Source organism: Dreissena polymorpha, chromosome 15 (assembly GCF_020536995.1).
Source record: "Dreissena polymorpha isolate Duluth1 chromosome 15, UMN_Dpol_1.0, whole genome shotgun sequence".
Taxonomy (NCBI): Eukaryota; Metazoa; Mollusca; class Bivalvia; order Myida; family Dreissenidae; genus Dreissena; species Dreissena polymorpha.
Window position 1 is genome coordinate 66,607,788 of NC_068369.1, and position 26,502 is coordinate 66,634,289.

General features: G+C 34.3%; 1 protein-coding gene across 1 annotated transcript; it reads left to right on the forward strand.

Moving 5' to 3' along the window:
• The first annotated feature begins 11,199 nt into the window (after nt 1-11,199).
• On the forward strand, nt 11,200-21,313 carry LOC127860987 (uncharacterized). The gene is made up of 4 exons (XM_052399319.1): nt 11,200-11,240; nt 11,439-11,487; nt 11,626-11,833; nt 20,613-21,313. Exons 1-4 carry the CDS (start codon nt 11,217-11,219, stop codon nt 20,791-20,793), a joined length of 462 nt encoding a protein of 153 aa, XP_052255279.1. The 5' UTR covers nt 11,200-11,216; the 3' UTR covers nt 20,794-21,313.
• Nucleotides 21,314-26,502: the final 5,189 nt, after the last annotated feature.

Genomic DNA, 26,502 nt, shown 5'->3' on the forward strand with positions numbered 1-26,502 from the left:
CGTGTTTGATGGTTTTCGATTTACTATATCTTTCTTCCCTTAAAATTTGGAACCATTAATGATATTATGGGCATTTTTCACTGTTGAATAAAATTGTGTCATTGTGTCGTATGAACAAATCTGCATGAATACTACATTATAGGCATTTTTCACTGTTGAATAAAATTGTGTCGTATGAACAAATCTGCATGTAAACTACATTTGGACTCAAATCGTACATCAAATCATTTCTGTCTTCAGTTGTCAAAACACCTATATACTGTTTGATTCCAATAATGTCGCTTTAATGGAATTACCATTTGTATTCATTTGCTTCTTAATATTAAATCACCTAAACTTGTTTTATTAGTAGCACAGCCCCGTTAATATTTTTATTTAGTACTGCCCTTGGAATTTGTTCACGTCATTATGTCATTATGGATTTTTGTGACGTCATACGATCGACTTTCCCAGTTGTAATCTACATGCATAGGTCATTGGGTTTATAACGTTCCATTTTATTTATATTTTCTCTATTTTCGTTTCTTGTTTGATTTAATTATTTTTAATTTGTTTAGCAGTCACATAAACAACCAAGCTATGTAATATGGAATTTTTACACCCATTATTGCTGCTTCTTCCTGTATTTGCGCGATGATTATCTGAGATATTAACTCTATGATTCTATATTCTCAAATCTTTTCTATAAAGAAGGAATGTAGTTGACAATTGTTAATAGTTTTATTTGATCGTTCGTCAAAAAGTTGTAATTCTGTTACTCTTGTATCTTCAATGCAATTGAGTAATTAAATAGTAATTAAGTTGAATGCGTTTTAATTCCCTTTTATTATTGTTTAATTTGAGTTACAATGCTATGACGTTAAATTTTATTTACACTTAAATGTATTATGAATATTGCTGGGCCAAGTGTGAGGTTGAGCGCTCTATTACCAGGTTTAAACCCCCAATGCTTTGCATTGACCGTTCCAAGGCGGTGACCCCAGCTTTATTCATATTTTGTGTTTATGTTGGTTTGTATTGTGCTGTATTGTGCTGTTTTGTACTGTTTGGGCAATCGGTCACTTGCCTTAAATAAAGGACATACTAATTGTTTTTAATGAAAATTCAATACTGCTCCAGCAGCTGGAGTTTCACTTCTTTATATTAAATTGAATATAATAATTATATTTTCTATATGTGTCATGTTATGCAGATGGACGCAATGCTTACAACTTTGTTAGTGATTTATATTTTAACATATTTGTTTAGTTCTGAAAAAAAAATGTCTGAATGAAACTTCGCAATTCGTTATATTTTTGGTAACTGATTTTTCGTTTCTCTAAGGTAAGAATGAACCTAAACACTCTCTCCAATTAGCTTTTCCCATTAATAAAATAAAACATTATATGTCTAAAAATATTATTCTACACCAAGTTTATATTTTGAAAAAAAATTATGAAGCATAGTATAACGTTTATATGTATCATAGTCATGTATCATAGAAGGTACAACATACCTCATTTTTCTGCTTGTATGATACCTTATTGCATTTTGGACAAATGTTCATTTTTTCTTTGTATTATCATTTCAGTTAGGATTTAAAGAACTTAACAATTGCAGTGCATGCGTTGTAACCAGACAAACCATGTACACACATAGACACACTATAATATATTATGTGGTTTTGCCATGGTATAAGCCAGTTGCCGGACCTTTCACTCGCGGAGTGGTTTGGTAGATTTGGTTAAGAAAATGACACTTGTTTCGTTAAGTAACATGAACTACTTTTCTAAAGCATTTACAAACAAATTAACATATACCGAGCGGAAACTAAATTGGGAAAGCAGACCGACGAACGAAGCCATAGAACATTCAAACCACATATTTTTTAAGTTTTTGTCGGCACCACCGTTTCACTTTGGTGTAATAACATTGTATGATTTTCGCAAAAAAAGTAAATGCAATAAAACATTGATTAAAATGCGTATTGTCACAATACCGGATGCAATTGTATAACGAGACACAATGTACAATGCTATTAACTCTGATCGGTAAAATAATAATGTAAGTGCATTAAAACGTTAACATTAAGTTCAACTTTTAAAATCTTGCAGCCGTTTTCCGTCGATTATTAAACGATTGTATCGAGTGTTCCATTATCATTCTCTCTGATAATGTTGTTTTGTGTTGAAACATTTTATCTTTAAATGGAAGAACGACGAAACAATGCAAAGTTATACGTATTAATCACAACATGGTACTCCACCGTACCATCTCTGGTGTCACAAACACTCAGTTTCTTAACACCTCGAATGGAGCTGATACGGTGCGTCTCCTCACCGTGTTTGTACTTCTTTGCAATTTTTACATGCCATGCAACCTTTCCCAAACGGTTGAAAACATTTCCATCATTTGCGAGCCAATAAGATTCAAGGGGACCACAGTGGTAGGACGCATTGAACTGCCTTTCAGTGCATTATTCAATAATATTTTAGATACACTTTTAAAGTCATGACTCAATGCTGAATATGGTCTAGCAATATAAACGAAACAAGACAAGTTTGTTTGCCTACGCAATTAAACGCTTGTCTTAAATAAAAGACTCGCGGATGGTTAATGTAACACGAATTCATTTCCTGCTTATGAGCCTGGAGCGTCATTTTATCCTATATTTATATATTAAATCTAATCTGTCAAGTTCATCGGTAATATTACTTGCACAATAGTTCACTGTACGGAAACGTATTGTATGGCGGACATACAACTAAGTAACCTTCTCACATTTTTTAATTTCCATTTTAAGTACGTTTTTATTAAATTGCGAACAGATTAGACGTGCTGGAGGTGTGGTCAAAGATGAACAGATGTAATTAAGTGCGTTTCAACGCATTTTAGCTGAAACTAGTAGCGATAAAACAATTAGGAACATCCCAGACAGTACGAATCCGTCTCGATACAAATACATGGTGCAAAAATGTTCAGTCTGATAACATATGTCAAGCATCAAATCGTACGGAATTATATTTAGACGACCTGATCATTTTAGCATAAAATCTTATCAGGCGCATTTGTCTTACTTTTTCAGGGTTTTTGCTGACAAAGTAAATGAGTACATCACACATTTTAGTTTGAGAATAATTTAAAACTAATAACATTGTATCAAATAAACCGGTATGTTCCAGTTTTTTCATTGATGCATGATTTGGGCAGGACCGCTATACAATGTTTCATATATATATTCCACTTCTGGGCCTTGGTGTTCCGCAAAAGACTGTTTTTGATGTTATTTTGTAATGTATGTCTTTTAAAAACGAATTAATCTCCCCGGCGGTAACCAGTTTTGATATTTATACCAGAGGCATGATTTGAACATGCTGTGTACAGAATCACTTGTTGATATCACGTTCCAAATATCACAGCTTTGGGGTTAGTTGGTCTATGAGAAAAATATTTCTTAGTTATTTTGCTATGCAAGTCTTTTTAAATCATTTGACGCACCAGACATTGCTAGCTTTGACCCACGGGCGTGATTTAAACAAACTGAGTAGAGAACCACGATATCACAAACTACACATTTAATATCATGCAGCCTCTAAAACAATAGTTCATGTTATTTTCATAATAGATTCTATATTCATCGAATGACTCTAGGGTGATAGCAAAGTTTTGCGCTATGATTTGAAAACTTTACATCAAAAACAAACGATATAGAGGACCACTCTTTATCACAAAAATTATCAAAGCTTTGGGGCCTGTAAATTCAGAGAAGATATTATTTCGTTATATGAGTGTATTTAAATCATATGCAACTGCAGCTTGACTAATTTCTGCCACAGAGGTTTACTAAAGTACTATTTCACGCGATGTTTCTTGAAAACCCACCCTACGGTTTAGACGGAGATGTCGTTTTAACGAAAAGTAAACAATTGATAAATAATTATAATTTACAACACTATTAAACGTGTGTGAATTGTATTTTCGTTGTGTTACCGGTTTCATTTTTGTGGCTGGTTTCACTTTTAAGGCCGGTTTTGCTTGAGCCTCCAGCTTAGATTGAGCTTTTGCGACCGGCCTTTGTCCGTTGTTGTGTTTCGTGCGTCCACATCTTTAAATTGCAACAACCGATAAAATGTTACAACAATTTACAGGAATGATACTGTCTTGTCTTCTACAAAACTAATATACATCTTTACGGTCTGTTGGATAAGAAGGTAATTTAAGCTTAAGTGGGTTTTTAAAATTAAAACATTTACCAACAACTCAGAGTATACATTTACCGATATCTCAGAGTGGAGTTTTATCATTTAACAGAGATGATCATAAGATCTTATTGAAAGACATATTTGCATTACATAAGTGATAAAGTGATGGGAGCTTAAAAATATTGTGGTAGTGAAAGTCCTGTACTTTAAAAATGGTATGCAGATTAAAAAGTTATCAAATATAAGTAATCAAGGTATAGAAAAGGTGACACTCCGTTACATAATTAAAGCAAGGGAGCAAAGTAGATTTTGGGGTGAATACATTTTACGACATCAACTCCTAAACTGCCGTGTATATCACTCTGTTCATGATATTTACAATCAGTTTTTAAAAAAAAAAGGTTTTCAACGGCAATGAAAATCATTGTTGTTAGATAAGGTAAGGAAAAGCTTAGTCAAAATCAAGGTCACTGTAACTTTTCACTTAGTAACTTTACCTTAGATATACTTGTGTGTGTGGGAAGCCTACATGAAGTCCTAGCTTCGGATTGCGCAATAATCTAATTCAATGAAAACCTGGTTGTATGTATTGTCTTGTTTATCAGTCTATACTGGCGGACATATTGTTTTTGCCCTGTCTGTTTGTTGGTTTGTTTGCACAAACTTTAACATTGGCCATAACGTTTGCAATATTGAAGATAGCAACTTTGGCATGCTTGTGTATCTCATGGAGCTTCAAATTTTGAGTTGTGAAAGGTCATGCTTCAAGGTCAAAGGTCAAATATATGGGTCAAAAACGCTCAAAATGGGACATAGTGTTTCACAAACACATCACTTTTTGTAATTGGTTTTATATGTTTAAATTTCCTATTTTCTGTCACATAAAATCATGTCCTGTGACATTGAACAAGGTGCGGGTGCATTTGTGTCATATACACATTTACACTTACTCAACATAGATATATTGGTAGCTGCTGATTACATCGATTTGATACGTAACAGGAATTAACTAATAAAACTAAATGCGACACAGACACTAAACTATAGATTCGTTTGAACCCATACATTTCCGCCAGTAAGTTAGAGAAGATCTTCTTCCTCACACGAATCATATTTACATATATAAATACTCAATTATGATAAAAAATGACCAAATGACAAGGATTTCAAAAAAATTGTTTCAGCAACAATCCCTTCCTTTTCGATCATAATAACAGTATTCTCTAAAAAAAATTAATGGCAAAGGGTTGTAGCTATATGTCCTTCCTCTATATTCAAGTGTACATTATGCTAATTCTTATATTTAGCATAATGCAGTCCTTCTCAGTAATGGGCACGTTGTAAGTAAGGACAATTTGTCTTACTAAAGTAGAATATGATTGTTTGTAGGAAAGCTTTTTATCTGCGACCAGGTCTATATGGTAAAGAGAATATGTTGTGCTGTTCACTTTGCCACCAAGGAAGCTTTCTGTTTGGATACAAACTTGCGAATCTTTCCAAAGACATCACGAACTGGTAACTCCTCCAAATGATTGTCGCTATAATCATACGGCTTTCTGATCAATCCATCTCCAGAAAATGGGTGTACAAAAGCATGCCCAGCTAATGCTCAGCATAAATGGAAAACTTATGAAGGACACACTGATATTGCAAATGGCAGTCTTTTTACCAAAATTGCCTTTCTCATAATGTAAATCAGATCATAAGTTTAAGCGTCCTTGACAAAGTTTGCGTCAGCTGAACCACCGTCTAGTACCAAAAGGTCTCATTCTCTGAAATTTCTTAGAATATGAATCGCACACACACCAAACATGTGGGAGAGATCCACGAATAGAGTGTCTGGTCTGAAAAGGTCATAATACAGCGCATATGTGGTGTGTATTTAGTGCGGCTGAGTTAAGTGCAAATAGGTGACTTACAGAAGTATTCCTAAAGTGTTTGGCGCACGTATCACAATTGGCTTAATGGTTCGAATTAGGAAGGACAGGCACTACTGACCTTCTATAAATAGATCTGACTGCTCAAAACAGTAAAAAAGATGTCATTTAGGACACGTTCTAACTACGTCTTAACGTTATACTGTACATTAGTTATATAAAATACGAAAAGTCATCGGGAGACATTTTATATGTTCTAGAATATTCATTTTGAGACACGGTTCAATAACATTCACACACATTTAAGCATGACAAGTTCCCAAACTGAGTTTAAAAATACTTTAGTATTAATCAAGGTATTCGTTATTTTCCAACCACGTTTTTAAAATAAGTATGTTAATTATAAGATTGGGATAGGTTGGTTTGGTGCGTGTGCGTTTGGAACGCGGGGGCGAACGGTGGGCTGGGTTGGTTTGGCGGGCGATTGTTAGGCGTCAAACTGCGTTTTCCGCTAAAAAAATACTGCACAAATTAAGTTTTTTTTTCAATCAAACTGCATATATTTGTATTAATATTTATATAATTGTAAAATTGTTCATCGCTTGGTATTGCATCTGTTGTGGGATTGATCGGGGATAACAGTAACAGTTAAAATAGAAAAAACATCACTCACTATTTTCACAGCAATACTGCTTTCTTCAAAGTTTTGGTAATTGCATAGAGTTATATAGAAGGTTCTTATCCTTGGTTTACCCAAAATAAAGTTTCTTTTTCAAACATCAATACCTTTTGCTACAAGGCTTTGATACTGGTATATATGATGTCTTTGAACATTGTTAAAACACACGCATCGCCTGATCTCATTGCGTCATTAACCTACTTTTTGACTCAGACGAATTCTCTTATTTGCCAAATTGTTCGCTCGCGTAACATTAATACGACTTTACAAAAAAGCTTTGATACTTAAATTTAACACTCAACATACGCACATCACCTGACCTCATTTTGACCTGGGCATTGACCTTCTTTGGATGATTTAAGACTCATGCAAATGTGTCAATGAATCAATACTGACAAGATTTTGTATACAATGTGAAAATATTCTTAGTGTGTAGCATACACTTTCTAGAAAGATTATACACGCAATTGAATAATTGTATAATTTTGTTGAAAATAGTTCAACTTTTGTCAATAAAGTTTTATTTTCAAGTATATGAGTTTATTTCCTCAAAATACGTGAAGAACTAAACACATAATTAGACAAAAGTTTACAGTAGTTAACAAAATGCATAATATGTATACATAGTAAACTATCTTACACTTCATCAGCGATCAACAAAGTTAACATTGACATTATAAACAGAGTATACTTATTTACACATATGTTTGAGATATTATTTATAAGCATGGAATTTAATCAAATTGATATGGTTTAAGTAAGTAAACCACCTAGAGGTCAACGAAACAGAAACACAGTATACATGTGGTATAACCATTAAACATATTATAGCATAGTATATATTGTTACATTTTAAACGTATCGCTTTAACCCGCGAGACAGCATTTTGAGCATTGAAACATTTGACGTCCCTGCGTTTAGGAACGTTTGACACACCAATACGTCTGCTTAATGTTTAAGCGGTCAACTGCACAATTGTAAGAAGACGCCCCTGCAAGTTTGAATGACGAGTGCAAACATGCGTGCTATGTTGGGATTATTATACGGGCAGAAAAAAATAAGTGTTCAACAATATTGTAACACCATCTTGATCACTTGTGACACTGTTCCTCGTATGATCATGATAACATACGCCCTATCGCTCTATTCACAGATATCACTTTTGGCAGCAACTCTGGATGGGATCTCGAGATTGCATAAGGAACATAAGGGCTACCGTCCTTCGGCATTATCTCGGACAAGCCAGGTCTTTGAGTGCATATTTCCGAGTACCTGGCTTCTCTGGCCGGATTTGTCACATGTCTCTTCCACTGCATTTTTTAAACAAAGGCCCCGCTGCTCTAGTATATATTTAGATACTAATTTAGATTATACTTATGAAGTAACCATATCTTGGATAGATCCTTGGCATTGGTAGTCATTGTTTAGAAATCGCGTCAGTCTATTCAGGCACATGTGTTCGGCCAAGTATCTGTAAATAAGACTACATATTTGTCAAAAAATGAAAACTTTTTTGCGTCAACATCTGTCAGTGCTGGTAGACAGTTTCAATGACTGTATGTGCTTAACGCAAAATATGTAATATTTGAGAATGAAAGCATAACGGAGTATCCCATTTTCAAATAAATTGTCTGTATGAAATATATTTTTTATTAAAAAACAATGATTGATTACAAATCCAACTTGCTATCAAGTATATGACTGCTGATTGTATGAATTTCTTCTTTAAATGTGATTAAGATTATGTAAATCAATTGTCTATCGCAAAATGCATATTCAAATCGTCGTTTATTTTATAATTGTATTTGTTCGAAACAGTATTTAAATTGAAAGTCATGCGTTCTTTCGTTCTTTATATTCGTTGTGAAGAACCGGATGGGGATACTCATCTTATTATATCCTTAGAACTGCCGAAATTGTGTATAACACTGAACTAGTAATTGTGCTTTTAGTTGTCGTTTCGTATGTTCACTGATCACAATGTGAGCATTTTTAAAGCAAGGCATCTCGATTTGAGAACCTCTTGTTATTTGGGGTCGAGGGCAAGTGCCAATAAGATGCGCGTGCTAAAATGACACTTTTGTGTTTCATGGCTTTATTTAAGTACCATAAAAACGTTCATTGTATTGCTCCAGCATTCGAGAAGCCGATCAGTATGTATGTGGTGTTCATAATGGTCGGCGCCATAGAAATCATTCAACTCGAGAAATACGAAGCAAACCTTTTGTTGTTATTGGTAATATCGACCCTCACTTTGTTCTGATCATTTAATCACATAAAATTTGTATTGTCATGTAACATTTAAAGAACACAATCTTTTTGTTGAAGTGAAGCATTAAAATGAACGTTTACCGAATTCTGAATCGAGAGAAAACTGTTTGTATTATGAAAATTAGCTACACATTTTCTTAGTGCGAACATATCGTTGACAGCTGTTAAAGATGGGAAAATAGAAAACTATTTGAAGCAAATACATGTTTCATTGAAGTGCTTAAATACCTTTAATACGATTTTACTGTATGAGCGTGTCGAACGTCCACTTTTGGATTCTGCCTTTTTCTCTCGAACACCAATGAGCTTTCAGAACTTAATACATTGTAATACATTACTCCCTGTTAGGTATTACCAGGGATACCTAACTTGGATTGCGAATACAATTGTGGCACTATAACGCTAACAAACTAGAGAATTGCTGAAGATAATACAAACAGATACCGTGCTGCGGAGACCTCGAGTTAGATTACATAAAAATAATGTTTCTTACTAGTAGAACGAAATCTTTTAAATACCACTACTCAGATTAGTATACTTTTCTATAGTGTCCATATTCTTAAAGGTCTAAACCTGTGTACTTGTGCCATATCTTTATTAACCCGACCTTGCATCCATAATTTTATATTCTAATACTATTGACTTTATGCCTGTTTGCGTTGTTTTCGAAAGCATAGTGATTTTATCAGTATTTTTCCCATTTGTATGCTTGCATGATTCGTTTAACCAAAAGGGCCATGTTTGACTGATTGCATTATGTATACGCAGCATTTGTAGAACAATTCGCAAATCTTCAAAACATTTGGTATTCGTGGGCACACCCATGTTGAAATTGTTTTTATGTCAACAACTATAGATCTGGGTAGCAATGTGTTTCTCTGTCCATTACTCATAACGTTCGTCAGACAAGCATGTGTATGTTAACAAAGCATTAACAAAAAAGCGAACATGTGTATGTTAACAAAGCATTAAGAAGTAAGCGAACATGTGTATGTAAACAAAGCATAAACAAGTAAAGCAAACATGTGTATGTTAACAAAGCATTAACAAGTAAAGCAAACATGTGTATGACAACAAAGCATTAACATGTAAAGCAAACATGTGTATGACAACAAAGCATTAACAAGTAAAGCAAACATGTGTATATTAACAAAGCATTAACAAGTTAGCAAACATGTGTATGACAACAAAGCATTAACAAGTAAAGCAAACATGTGTATGTTAACAAAGCATTGACAAGTTGAATAAGTTCTCGATTAACCTGCAGGAATACACATGTCAGTTGTCGGTTGTGTGATCAGAATGTTAGTATTCATTCTTGATTTAAAAGTAAGCAGCTGCAGCTGTCATGTACGAAAATAATTTAAATATATATGAAATAATTGTTTGACACAAGGAACGAATTTGTTTTTTAGAACACAAATCTAATATTCAAAGATTTTTCAAGTGTTTTTGGTCTCCCAGTCCCAACCCACGCCGTTTACCAGTGAATGATGTGTCCAGGTACATTGGCATTACAACAACAAAAACGTGAGGAAACGTTAAGGTAAATGGCAAGAAAGATGCGTTTTATTGACGGTTAAAATAATTTAGCTTGACGTCTAAAAGTAATAAAATTATATTAACACAACTTCCTGAGTTGTTTTCGTTCGTCTGTTCCTTTTCCATCCTTTGCCGCGGTCACGTTAACGATTTTCCGAATATGTGTCGCGTTCTGAGAAAACTGGGCATAATGCGAACTACACAGGCTAATCTGGGACGACATTTTACGCACATGCATTATGCCCAGTTTTCTCAGAACACGACTCATATTTGCAAACGATTCGACCCACAACAACGTGTTGGTATGTACAGGAAAGTATGCATAATATTGCTGTCATAAAGCTAATTAAAAAAAACAGGATTTTAATATGATAATTACAACTGTTTTATTACGTTTAAGGTATGTGAAAAACAACTTTAAACTCGTATGTATCACCTTTGACATATATTTTGAAAGTAAAACGGAGATTCATCGAACGTGCCATCCGTTTCAAGTTTAACGACTTTATTTTATTTATACCTCAATATAGGTGATACATCTTTGTAAATAGGATGTGGTTTACTGAAAACTACCAATCAGCTTGCAAGTTAGTCGTTATGATGTTTTATTGGGTACATATCTAAAATTTAATTTTCTGTTAAGTCATGCGTCGCTTGATGTTATGAATGAACACTACCGCAATACACTTGGTAATCAGTGATTTATCTTTTTGAATAGGATATGGATACTTAACACTTACCAATCCGCTTTCAAATAAGTCTATACTATGTTTTATTGGATGAATTTTATTTGTTGTTTAGTCATGCGTCGCTTTATGTATGATTGGAGCTCTGCATATATTTTCGCTGAAAAACATTTAATTAATATTGTGTTATTCATGTGATAAGTGGCTGTACAAGATGACGAGCTATTGGTTTATTGCTGTTGCTCTTCTAGGTGAGTTTAATGGTTAAATTATTATATTACTTACTACTTGTCGTTAGTACAATAACGACATCGCGTCTTTTTCGCTTGTAACTTTTTGTTATACATGGGAAATGTAGTTTTGACGGAACATCAAAGTATTATTTTCAGGCTGTTTGAACATTGCAAGTGCCGTTGACAAGTATGGGTTGAGCTACAACTACTTTGACGAAATGGCACACAACTATTGTGCTGCTAAGGGTAACGGCTGGGTGATCGCTTTGAGGCGGGACTGTAGTGGCGTGGCTCCAACATGCAACGCCATATGTGCGTCAGCAAAGACCGACTTTCTTAGCACTATCGGAAATCAAGCAACCCAGTACGTACTCCAGGGATGTCAATTGTTCCAAATTTAAAATCCGGAAAATTAGGCCGGGGGTCTAGGAACACAGGTCCCCAACGGACATTAAGGGCAATGCCCCCCCCCCTCCAGCCCTCTCGAATAATTGTACTATTTTATAGTATTCCTAGTTGCAATTTCTGGTGAAACTGAGCAAATATTATTAATCAGAACGTCTGCATAACCGCATCTGTATTCGTCATTATAGGTTTGTTTATCATGGAAGTAAAACATAAATCAGAGAAAAATTGCTGAATCCGAAAACGAACAAATCCGAAAAATATACGTGTTTTGAACATTAAATAAACTGGGCATATCGTATGAATGCCGAAAAACGAAAAACATTCACCTAGCAAATACGTAATCAATATGTAATTTGGTTAACATATTGCTTTACAATATGATATTGAAATGCTTAACTTCGCTTATCGATAACTTAAAATAGTTCATGATTGCGGATATGTACGGTATTACCGAATAGCGGGAAGGGCTTTCGGTGTTCGGAAAGGGCCTAAATGTATTTATTTTCAATGTTTGAAAAATTATTTATTGCTATTTTCATAAACAGTACCTTTCATTGTGTTTATATTTTACATTCCATTCAAATCCATCAAGAAATGATATAATTTTACAATAGTTTTGAAGCCGTACGATACGATCGAGTAACGGAAAGGGGCGAGCACCACGAAAAGGGCTCGTAGCGAAAAAGGGCCTCGGCCTTCGGAAAGAGGCTAAAAAAATATATTTAAAGTTTTAAAGACATTTGACAGGACTCGATCATCGTTAAGTTTCGTAATAAACTGAAAATACCTGTCGATGTTCGGAAAACGCTTTATATATTTAAACGGTTACTTTCTTAAAACATGCATGGGTATTGTCGTAAACAAGTTATAAAATTGTGATCAGTGTTCCGTTTTTATTGAATATTGTGTATATTTGATAAATACATTTTTGTGATACCATATTTAACGTAAAAAGCGAAATATATTTTATGATACCATATTTGACGCCAAAAGCGAAATATATTTTATTATCTTTATTTACATAAATATACACAGAGTATCATACGTAATAACATAATAACACACACTAACAAATGGCAACATAGCATACATTATGACTGAAACTGTACGATGAAGAACAAAAATAATACAGTAGGCAATATGCCCATGAGTATGCATGAAATCATATGTCAATACAATACAGATAAACCCAAGTCACATGTCCTGCAAAGTAAATTATCATAATTAAATCGAGACATTGTAAACGTCTTAGACGTTAACGATAATTAATGTTTTGTCTTCATGGACATCAACGTTTTTAAGTTCTTTTAATGATGTCGACGAGTTTGTTTTTTTATTTCTTCATTATTGTTGTAAAAGTTCACTTGGTGTTCTCGATCTTTCCGCTCTTTTTCTTTTCCGTTGGTGTGGTTTTTTTGACGGCTGTTGGTGTTTGTTGGACTGTCCTTGTTCCATCAGCTGATACTATTGTGTTAATGTTTTTCACATAATCATTCAAAAATCTTCGTGTTCGCTTTTGTCGGGCTTCTTCTGTCATTGTTGCCCAGAAGCTGATGTCGGTCTTGTGGTGCTGGTATTTTTCTGCCAATCTGTAAATTCCTGTGTCGCGAATGGCTCTTACTCGTTTCTCCTGTTCACCTTTGACGAGGTTGAACAGCGTATTAATAAATCGTGGTAAATCTTGTTGTCGCCACTGTGTTGCATTTTTCAGACATTATTTGCACTTTCAAAATTGTTGTTTGTCCAACACTTTGAAAGTTTTTCTCGTCTAGTCGGTTTGATCACGTGTTCAATGAGTAAATGTTGAAGTTTTGTTTCGAAGTAATTGAGAAATGTTCGTTTGTTTGAATGCTGACTTCCTTTTCTGTTATTATCTTTTTTAGTTGGCTGAGCCTGTAGTTTCATGTATCGTCGTCTAACGCGTCAATTAGTCCGTTTGCACCGTAAATATTATTAAACAGTTCGTCGCAATCTCGTTTCTTTAACCCTACAACGTTTTCAAGGTATCTGTTTGTGTTTTCTTTCAAATGTCGGGTGCAAAGTACATGTGTTGACTGGTTGAAACACCTCTTAATAGCGTTTTTAAAGGCATATTCTTCATCAGTGCCAACCAGCAAACTTTCAATTTCTAATTACGTTAAATTATCCGTTATGTCGTGTAAAAAAATGGTAAGTCATTGTGGTTGAGCTTTGATGTATAAAAGAAGGTCCAAAGCAAATTGGATGATCATTGGTTGCTTTTTTAATTACAGATAAGTCCTTGTAAACAGTTGGTGTTACGTGAAACTTTCCAAGGTTGTATGTTTTGTCCATTCCTTATACAGTTCCGCTGTTCGTACAACAAAATCGTTTTATCTGCTGCTCTGTAAAAAGCGTGATCACTGGATGTGAACGAACATTGGATGTTAAGAAAATTTTCCTGGACCAATGGAAAACAGTGATTTGTTTTCCAGGTTGTGTTGCGTCTCTGACCAATTTTAACCTTCGATGCAGCGTGCGCACTGCTCCACATAATTGTAATCACAGGCTTCTCGGGATCTACGAACGGTGCTTGATAACTTGGTTAATGTGCTTGAAGTTGTAGTTGTCATAGTTTTATTTTTCGTTGAAAAAAGCTGTCTTGTTAGCAAAAATCCAAATTAGGCGGCAAGTGCCGTTTCTGATAAATGTGCACAAGCTAATCTGGGACGACAAATTAAGCACATGCATTAAACCCCCTTTTCACAGAGCGCGGCTCATATCTTTATGATGCCAAACAATTACCATGAATCGATCCATGAACAAAGGCATTCACGCTTGTGATTATTCTGTGTAAATTTGAATTATTTAACAAGCAGACATAGACAATGCGTCTTTACAAAAAATGACGACGTACATTTCCAAAATACTCGCATTTTGTGATACAGCTTAACAGCTTAACGCATTCGACAGGTCGAGTATCGTTTAATGAGAACGGATTTCTTTCGTCCAGACCATTTTTTCTAACAAGATTTGATCAAAACTAACTCGAACTCCGATGGGTTGTCTGTTTAAATATTAATGATTAATCATTACGTTTCCGCTCAATCAATGTCCGACTATGTAAATAGTTTATTAATGGCAAGTACTGGAGTTTCTTATACAAACACGTCTTGTCGACACTCCTCAAATATTTGTTTGAATACACGGGTAGTTATGCTAGAACCACTTGAAGCGTCTCCTTTGAAAAATAATTCACGTTTTAATGAGTTGATATTTATGACAGATTTAAATATTTTGACAAATTTAAAAATTAACATTTCGAATTTGATGACACGATATTTAAATATTGAAATTTCGCCCATGCTTGTTTGATTTATTGAAATCTAGCCTAGTCCAGATACGATGTATTTTAGTTTCATCAATATGAATTAGATATACAAAATCAATAATCTTAACAAATGATATGACGTTTGAATATGGCATGTATGGTACAGATTAAATATATTCTATTACCTTTGTTAAAATTATCGTGTACACTCTTTATAAACTCTGTGAAAAACAAATAAATCTTAATGCATTTATATCAGTAAATACATGTACAATGTATAAGTATTGTTCTGTATTCGATTGACTTGTGTCCGATTTGACAGTATATTGAAGTTTTACGGATACAATTGAAGATTATTCAATGATCATTTAACCACTAACCAATAGACCTTAATGAATGTTGCATCTATTGGCGGACATTACAGTTAATGTCTGAAATAATAGTAGTGTCGCGGTCATTCAATCTTTTTATCCATAAATTTAATATATTATTAAAGTTGATGTTTATTAACAAGATATTTTAACGTGATGGCGTTGTTTGATGACACATATGTATAATGTACTTGAACAAATACCGACCACATTTGCGGATAATAAGACGATTTGTATCAGTTGGGTTTCATATGCTTTAATCTGTAGACAATTACGACAATTGTCACTAGCTAGGCGTGAAAACATGACAAGCATGCTTCCAATTGCGTGATCATAATCAAGTAATTACAAATATTTTATACAGAAATCTTCCACTAATATCATTTTATCCAATGAAAAAAAACGATGGTTAGCGAAAACAAGCACAAACTAAACCAATGTCATATTGTGACCAAAAAAAAGAATACTTCTACGCTGACGTATATACCCCTTTCCGTTACTCGTTTCGTACGGCATTCAAAAATATTTTAAAGTTAAATCATTTCTAGATGGATTTGAATGAAATTAAAAATATAAACACAATGTTAGGTACTGTTTATGAAAATACCAATAAATGTTTTTTTAAACATTGAAAATAAATAAATTTAGGCCCTTTCCGAACACCGAAAACCCTTTCCGTGGAAAGGGGCCCTTTCAGCTATTCAGTCATACCAAGGATATGTTCGTTGACTCGTAGGAATTTCGGAAAGTAGCGACGATTTTCCGTCAGTTATCGTTAATGTCCGTGCCATCGGCTAGCCAATCAGAAATTAATCAATAAAATACCGGGCAAAATCGGTACCGAGCACAAAGACGATGGAGCTTTGATAAATATATTAATTTGGTTCTCCGTTGATCGTGCTTTCAAACGATTTTAACCCTTATCCCCCCTCCTAAAAAAATATCTAATCTAATATTGATCTCAAAATCCACAATGGTCGGCTGAAATCCGGATTTCCCGGATAATCCGGAAAATTGACACCACTGTACTCCTTTATAACTTATCATTACTGTATCACAAATATAAGTAACTTATTATTTGCCTGATTCACCCATTGTTGACTGTAAGTTAGCGCGTAGTCATTGCTCCGTATTTATGTCCCCCAGCCTATACTTGGGGTCATATTGTTTTTGCTCTGTCTGTTTGTTTGTTGTTTTTTTTTTTTTTGGTTAGTTGGTTTGCAAAAGATTTAACATTCGCCATAACTTTTGCAATATTGAAGATATCAACTTGATATTTGGCATGTATGTTTATCTCATGGAGCTGCACATTTTGAGTGGTGAAAGGTCAAGGTCAAGGTCTTCGTTCAAGGTTAAAGGTCAAATATATGGGTCAAAATCGCGCAAAAGGGGACATAGTGTTTCACAAACACATCACTTGTTTTTGTTTTAATTATTGCAATTCGCATTTAATTGCCGCTTTTTAACTCCGTCGAGAATGGATAAGTTTCGAAATTACTTATTTATGAATGAAAGATTGTTTACTTGACATCTATAATGACAACTGCGTATTATTTATGTTTTCATTTAAAATAATTGGAAGATAAACAAGTGCGTGAATTTTTTTTTTATTTTATCGCGTATTATAAGTTTATAACAATATATGGAAATCTACGGATGTTAAAACATTATGGTTTTAGGCCTACAATGAACTTCGTGTAATATAGATTTATTTCCTACAGTTCAATTACCACAAACGGTCTTCGAGTATGTGCGTATAACGAAAATTTGGTCAAAACCAAAACAAAATATTTGTTTTAATATTCACCTTACAATATCAAATGCCTGTTTGGTGCAGAGGTAATGGTTTCGCTTTTACATCTTAACGTTCCGGGTTAGATTCCCGCGGGAGGTTAACTATTTTATCAACGTTTTGTTTTGATATTATACTTATGAAAGACTTTTAGGAATCAGAATGGTATTGTGAATATGTACATAATACATTTATTTCCCAAGTCAAAATTCCCCCTGTTTTATACATTATAGAATACGTGTTTTAAATCCAAGGTTTTGGTGAGTAATTCCTTCTTGGTGTGTGTAGGTGCCATGCAAACAGATTGTGTGTTACCATATGTGTTGATTATGAACTAAGCATCATTTTCACATATTTAAAAATAAGCTTGCAATTAATTATTAGGTAAGTATTTCTTAAACTTTCATTTTGGATTCAGAATACCATGGCAATAGGAAATATGCGAAGAAAGAACAGAAGATCAAAATGTCGTATAAAAGTGCTAAAACCTTAAAAAGGGTAATGCTTGTATACTTTTAGGTACCGTAATTACTCTATGTTTTCGGACACTCAAAGTTTTCGGACACCCCTGTTTTTAGCAAAAATAATTATTTTTCGTGACTCTTAATTTTCGGACACACGAGTTTTCGTCCATAATTAATGTCTCTTAGTTTTCGGACAGTATATTTTACAGCGCAATTTTACTAAATGTCGGTCCTGTTTCCGATATCTAATGACACTTCGATAACTGGGTTTTACATCCGGATTAACATCATAAAACATTGCATGTGCATGCCGGAAGGCAACGGACCATTACATTTGCGTTATAGGGTAAATAACCTTGTAAACCGGTATTAAACAATGGTTTCGCCCGATAGCATAAGCGTTATGACAATTGACATGACGCCTTATCTATGATCGCTCCGCCCACTAGAATTGATCCACCAATCAGCGATCGATTAATCGGGCGCACTCGTTAGCAACGACCTGTCCGCCATTTTCTAGACAAGCTACATGTTTAGGTTCACTTTTATTCAAACGAGTTTCTTTTGTTTTCCTCTTTAAAAAACGATTAAAAATAGTTAAACGGTGTCAATGGGGATTATGTAACTCGGACAACCGATATCCTGACAGATTAGTTGGTTGACATTGAATTTATTTCGTTTCCAAAGCCGAAAAAAGATCTTGAGAAGTGTAAAAGATTGATAAAGGCATGCGGTCGTCCCCACGAACAACTTATAGTAATGCACTTAATTGACTGTCATACATGTTATTTGAAGTAGACATGTGATATATTATCTTATTAACGGTATCTACATATTTGCAGTCATGTGGTGTCACCAATAAACGTTTTTAATCCACACTAGGAGCTCGAATGCCTAGATCTCATTTTTAAACGAGTTTCGTTTATTTTGTTCGGATCAAAAAACGGAAATGAAATATGGCAAAAACGGTGTAAAAAGGGTTAATGCAACTCTGACATTTGGTATACAGAAAGATAAGTAAGATGAATTAAATTTATACCATTTCCAACGCGGCAATGCGGCCTTGACGAGCGGGAGTGGAAGCTTCGGAAAAACGGAAATGAAATATGGCAAAAACGGTGTAAAAAGGGTTAATGCAACTCTGACATTTGGTATACAGAAAGATAAGTAAGATGAATTAAATTTATACCATTTCCAACGCGGCAATGCGGCCTTGACAAGCGCGAGTGGAAGCTTCAAGAATTACCGAGATCCCCTCTATAGAACTTTAATTTATTTCACAAACTTGAAATGTCATATAAGCAATAACTAAGCATTATTAAGTATGTATTATGTCACGTGTGCATGTAAAATAATTGAGAATTTTGGTACCCAATTCGTGTAACTTTACGAAATCCCCGTTAAAAATCGCGTTTCTGTGTGTGTCAGAAACAAGTGAAACCCGTTTTGTTATTATTTTAATAAAGACGTATCGATAAATGCTATTGTAAAAGAGTTATTATTACTGATATTAGTTAACCAATAAATGCGGTAACTTCGGGGAAGTCGGTACCTGCGCGAGCGTCTGATATTGGTAGCCTTATTTATTTATAATAGCCTGACCGTATTCCATTTCGTACAACGCTGATTTTATATCAGACAATGTCAAAACTTACTGTGTTGTTTTTTCGCTTTAAATTATAGTGATTGATAAATGTCCCATAAGCAATCTTTAATATGATTAATATCACTTTTATACGCAATAACATGTGGGATTGAGGTACCCACCCGGCGTCAGAAAGCGCGTAAAACTTCACCGAATTCCCAGTTATAAAGCGCTATTTCGTGTATTTCGGGTAGGGGGAATGTTTCGGTTATAATTTTGTTAATAACACGGGTAAATACCGGTGAAGTGTTAATTTATTGCAAATACCACCATTACACGTAATAACGGGTTCGATTTCGGTAAGCGCGCAAGCGTTTGAGAGCGTGTTTAATGTACCGATTTACCCGTTATAAATAGCTGATGTTCTCTTTAATCGTATTTTTTGCATTTGCAGAATAACTAAATGGCATCAACCCCTTTACAAGTGTAATATGGTGTTAAACAAGTCCATAAAATCATCCGGAATATCGCGTAAATCTATATGCAGTCTATAGGCAAAGAAGCCATTTTGGTGTTAGCTTGTCTAGGTTTTCTTCCGGCTGAGCCGCGTGATTAAGTGGGCGGAGTGATCACTGATAAGGAGTCATGTCAACTACCAGGGGTAGGGCCAATATGCAGTTCAACTATATACCGCAATGGTACTACCCATTCTCAGTAAAATAACTGTGACAAATACTTAACAATTCAAAGTTTAGTGCACCATATTGCAAGTTATACGAACAATGGAAGGTGTTAGACAAGAAATATCGAAAATAAAAAAACAAAGAATTCATAGTTGGCTTTTTTATTGCGTTAATTACAGGTTCGTACTAGCGAGTATCGGTACATCACATGCCCATCTTTGAACTTGTTGGTCCAAGTACAACCTTGTAGTTACTATCTGTCAAATAAATTAAGCGTTTAAAATTATTTAAAATGCAGTGCAGACATATATAACTGTAAATTATATTTTACGGCATGGTATTTTACAAGTGCGTGCTATTACCGGTAGTGGTTGATACAATTGACGCTATTTTCGGACACTTCAATTTTCGACTCTAAGTTTTCGGACACCTGTATTTTGTGAATATTTTTCGTATCTAAGTTTTCGGACACGAAATTTTTTAATTATTTTTAAGTGTCCGAAAACATAGAGTAATTACGGTAATGTTTAACCGATTATTTGTAATTGCAGAGTGGCTTGTTTCGATGCCATCAGCATCAAGAAAGATCACCGAACACTCCTGTCTAACCCAGCCGCCGCGCAGCCTGATGCCGGAAAGGTCAGCATGGTTACCTATGGTTATGGTTCCGGCGGATGTTCCTGGACCCCAAATCACTGTGGACCAAACTATTGCTGTTGTAAAGCGTTTTAATTAGACCCTAAGAACAACAGGCAAAGCTGTCGGAGACAAGAATATAATTTTTAAGATTCGAAAAACAAAACACTTTCGATTGTGAATTCAATTCGAAAGTGTCAATATTAAAACATTGTTTACACTGATTAGTTCCCATTTAAATAATAATGAGACAAATTAATGAGTTACAGATCAAGATGCTTGTATGAATATTGTTATGAATTTTGTGTGTTATTGTAATGTACTATTTTGTTATATTACAACTCAGAGATATTGGTCCTTCTATATCTATATGACCGGTTTCAGTCTGTAAAATGCGATAGAGAAACCTAAGAGTATATGGACCGGTCACTATTTTTTGTATATGGACCGTTCGGGGTTACAAATCACTAAATTTGCAATGTGCTGAAGCGTTTTATAGAACAGGATTGACACTATTTCAGCTTTATCAAGAGTAATTTTTTTACAATAAACGACACGCTTACCTCAATGCCAACGTTAATCCAATGTTTACAACAATAAAGTCGAAACGATTTCACTTCCATTTTCTATTCTTCCGTCCCTTTATCGAAACTTATTTTAAGTCACACTATTTTAATCCTATCGAAGTTTACATTATGCATGATAAACACACAATCCGAAATACGTTTTGCATTCGTTCGATGCCATAAACACATAATTAACTGTTAAAAGAACACCACGTCCAACATATCCTTAACATCCAGAGAATTTAGCTCCAACTGGAATGTTTCGTCAGAGAAACTACGTCACACGATAAACGTCATCATTTGCGCATTCAGTTGCATGAAAAATAAAAGTACGGATAGCCGGTTCAAAAATGTACAATGATACAGGGGAAACTCTTCGGTGTAAAATAAGAAATAGTAAACTCCACTTCGGTCCCAATGGCATTATAGTGACCATCCAGGCAGCCAAAAACTGTATATGAACTACAGCCTACGGCTTCGGTCCATATACGGTTTGTGGCTGCCTGGCTGGTCACTATAATGCCATAGGGACCTCAGTGAGGTTTACTATTTCTTAAATGTAAACTGCAAGTACTTGTGAAATAAGTATCTGACATTTTTTAATGACCACTTTGTTTTTCTTGTTGTTAAAATAAAACAGAAAATACGGCATAACTAATTGGTGAAAGACGTGAAATTCATTATTTATACCAAACATTGATTAAATGTTGGCTTAAAATTTATAAAATAGATATTCTATTGACATAATGAAGGCCCATTAGCTTATTAAAAATATTCGAATGAAAAGTTGTATTGTTATTTAATGCTTATATTTTATATTAAGTTGATGGATAGAGACGCCTAAACTGCTGAGAAGTCCGATATTGTAGAAACGAATAATGACTGTAGTTAAGAAGAGAAATTGCTATACATGTCTGATAATATATGCTCCATTTCAAATACAAATACATGTTAAAATGATACTTTATACAACAAAATAGATTCTTTAGAATCATAAAAGCACGCGGAATGTGGAGGAGTTTCGGAAATGAGAAATCCTTATCCATAAATTAAGTTTTATTGAAATAGGAATTTGAACAAAAAATGTAACAGTTCAAACCCAGTTTTATTGAAAAAGGAATTTGAACAATAACGGTACTGTTCCAACCCTGTTTCATTGAAATAGGAATTTGAACAATAATGTAACAGTTCCAACCCAGTTTCATTCACTGGCTAACTTGCAAGCAACACGGGAACAAAAAAAGAAAATCCGTTCCCTCATCATTTACACGTTTTCACACACATTCATTAAATTTCAAAATGAAACGATAAATTTGTGAAAATGCTAATGATATTGGTTAATATTTGGCATAATTTAATTGAATTGCACTTATGAATAACTTATCTTACCAGGCTTAATCACTGTATTTGGCAAGACATTTATCAGATGATGTCATGTCATTGTTTACAGATTTGACAAAAATACAGAAGAAGATTTTGATAGTTTATTTAAGATACTCAGGGCAACGTATTGTACTAGAAACAAAACATTAACTGTATAGAGCTCATTTAAAATCAATGAATAGGGGAAACAAACAGTCAATGTAAGATATGACACAACACATGACACGTACATAACAGTCTTACCCGATCGCAAATACATATATAATTTATATTCTGTTTGTGTCGTCGTTCATCAATAAACACGACAAAACGGTAATTAGATTGATATTAAGAGAGTAAGGAATTTACTGGACTGTATTCAGCGTCAATTACGCATACATTGCAAGTCAAGACCTGACATAAATTTAAATTGGCGTCCCATGGGACCCACATTGTATCTGACGTATAAGTTCTCGATATTAGCAAGAAAGACAACCACATTACGGTACATTGCCGAATGCTGTTAGAGTTGCCTTCGTCTGTCGATCATCGACCAATCGTATGCTCGTGCATTTGCGGTTACTAGGTTTATTTATAATATTTCTAAAGAAATCGCATACAATTAAATGCATTTTACTGAAAAAGATATTGCATGCAACGAAGCAAATATAATCGAGATGCAACTCTTGTTTGCGTAGATATTAATAAATCATGTTTACACAAAACCATATATACGTTGCTATTATGAATAAATGTAGTACGTTTTAATGGTGGATGAAAGGCTGGTCAATAGTTTTTCAATATGTCAAGCCTTTCGTCTGCTGTTCTTAAATTAATACTTTGCTTCATCCAATGTTGTGAATAAAGCTTCAAAATCAACAGCTCTGACGTTCAGGACCATTAAGCTGACAATACCGCCTAACCCTTCAGTCATTGTTAAATGTTGTGGTCAGTGAATAGGTTAACATACGTGACAACACACATAATACATTTTTCATATTTTTTTTCTATTGAACATATGGTATCACATTCCCATGTCATCAACAAATATTCAGTAGCAAGTCGATGAAGTTTGAGACCCCTTTGTTTTATTGACTTGACCCCTGAACATCTCCAAATCACGTTTTTCGGTGACATGCGCATATGCGTTTGGGGACAGTGTTTAAGGTAACAGACCAAGTTTCATAACTCTGACCTACAATTTAAAATAAATATGCACATTTATGTACTTAGCAAATTCTGGTTATGTGTGCAACTACTCAATATATCTATATATTGTACTGATATTGAAAAAAAAACACGTTTGATATGTGCTCAAGGTCTACATGGATATTATACGACCTATACCTAAAACTATGACAAGCTTTTTAGAGAGAGTATGCTCCCTTTAGTAAGATTAAATGTAACTTAAGGTTTGCCTGCAACACATATATCCGTATGCAAAAAATACAGATATGTAATTTTTTATTTACATCTGTTTTGGCGATCATCATGCGAGGTCACAGACCAAGGCTCATAAAACTGACCAGTAATTATATAAAATGAAGTCCTTTTTTAATTAAAAAAAAAATCATATGTAAACGTTTGCATGAAACATCTCTTATCTCTGGAAGACACGTAGACCTTGCAAGGGTTTTCATTTGAAGACAGTTGGGCCACTGTTGCAGAACAAATAACATAAGTTTGCGATCTCTTACGTCATTACGGACGGAGATGTTGTGCTGAAATGAGGTGTGTAGGTAGGTTTTATTTTTATCTAGCGAGGGTTGGGATTTGGGGCCAGTGGGCTCAAGGTTACCGTAACTAAAAGTAGAAAAAAAAGACTTTGCATTAATTGTGAGTGTAGGTAGCTTAAATGCAGGCGCATATTGGGATTGGATTTGGGGCCAGTTCAATCAAGCTCACGGTTTCTAAAAATAGAAAAACCGTTTCCACTCATAATTTTGAATCGTTGAAAATGTTTTAAATTAGATATGGTGGCATAGTTTTGTGTGTACGCATACAATAAAATAATAAGACAATTCTTGGATTTCGATTGCATTTAGGGCCAGTTGGATCAATGTCACTGGGTTTTGTTTAAATAGAAAAAATGTTTCTGCTAAATAACTTAAGTCTGTATGGAGGTATTGTGCTGTAATTTGTATGTGGAGGTACTGTATATGCAGGCATTGCAGGAACCTATTTCAACTAAATAATGTGTTTAACATTTGAACATCCTATGTCATGACATGGTCACATTTGTTGTTAATATTAATATATTTTTTTCATTTGTTAGTTTACTATATAAATTCTACAGATATTCAACTTCAAATATATCTGTGTTGGCAGTATATTACTACACTGACACTAAACGTACATTGCCCTATCAAAGCGGAAGAATAGAAGATCGCGCTGACTTGGTACAGCTCTTGTTACATTCTTTAAAGAGTTCTTTATATTCCTTGTCGAGAACCTGATACAAACACTGATAATAGTATAGCGAAAATCAGTCTTGTGGGCTAATTTTAATCTTGAATTAAAATGTTTAATTTATGACGCAAGTTAATTCTGTTTACAAGTTCTCACTATACCTTTCTAAAAATAATGTTGAGCGATGTTCACTTTCAACTTTTTTATGATTGGTCGAATTGCTAACTCGAGCGCACGGGTTTTCGAAAAATAGTTCATACTTGTTTTTGTAAGCGTGGAACACACAGCGTTAAAAAATTTGAATTTTGATAAAAAATTTGATGATCGGAAGTTGTGATAAATTGGAGGAACATTTCGAGTCAGGAATCTTTTGTCAAGTAGAGATTGCTGACATCCTCATTTACTTAATTGTACATTATAAAATGGACTCACCAATCGTTAGAATCATGTAAATATTAAATAGATTCATGAAGTACGAACTATGACTTTATTCATTGTGTAAATAGTCATTGATGTTTTTTAAAAGTGTGTCTTTTTAATGTATAAACAATTGCAAAAAGTACATGGTGCGAATTCGACATCAAACCGCGAACAGTGCATGGTGCGGATACGACGTATGGAAAAAGACCCAAAACCAAAGACATTAAAAGTTCGTTTTGAGGATAAACATGAGTAATCGTTCCAAGAGGGACACAAAAAAGATCAACTACAAGAAATTGAACGATTCAGGGATGGCAGACGTGGGCGAACATAATTTAAAAATAGAAAAGTCGACCGAAGTAACCCAGTTAGAGGCTACAGCAGAAGTACATGTAAACAAAAATGGCGTCCTAAAGTTGCTCGAGGACGATGAAATCGATGAAGACGAGCTTTCGCACATGAAGGAAGAAATTGAAAATCTAAAGAGACAAGAAGAACAACTGCGCAAAAAACAGGACTTTCATGAAACAAAAAAGCAGCTGGAAAAACAGCGAAAAAGGCGAAGATCGAATCCCTGAAGGGTAAAGTAAAAGTACTTTCCAACGGTACTCCTATAAATATGAGGTCGATTTACATCGACCTCATATCGTTTAACGTTATTTTGCAATAGCATCGTTCCGACATGAATTCATGTCGGAAGCTTTAACGGCATCAAATTCATATAACAGCACAGAATAATCATGCAATTAATTATTAAACATAAAATATAAACATTATTTTACTAATTGCATTAGAAAAATGTTTATACAAACTTACAAGTAATGATAGTCCAGACCTTAAAACACTACCACTGTTCAAATTCCATATTGTTGCCATATAGCACTGTGTAAATTGAAAGTTGCATAATGTTACCTCATTGGTCGGTTATAAATACATTGTTTCTCTATATATAGTATTCGATTTAGACGAAAATAATAATTTACGTGGAATGTCATATTAGTTTTCCATTAAAACTTTGATCTTGCCGTGTGTGTTTATGGACGTTATT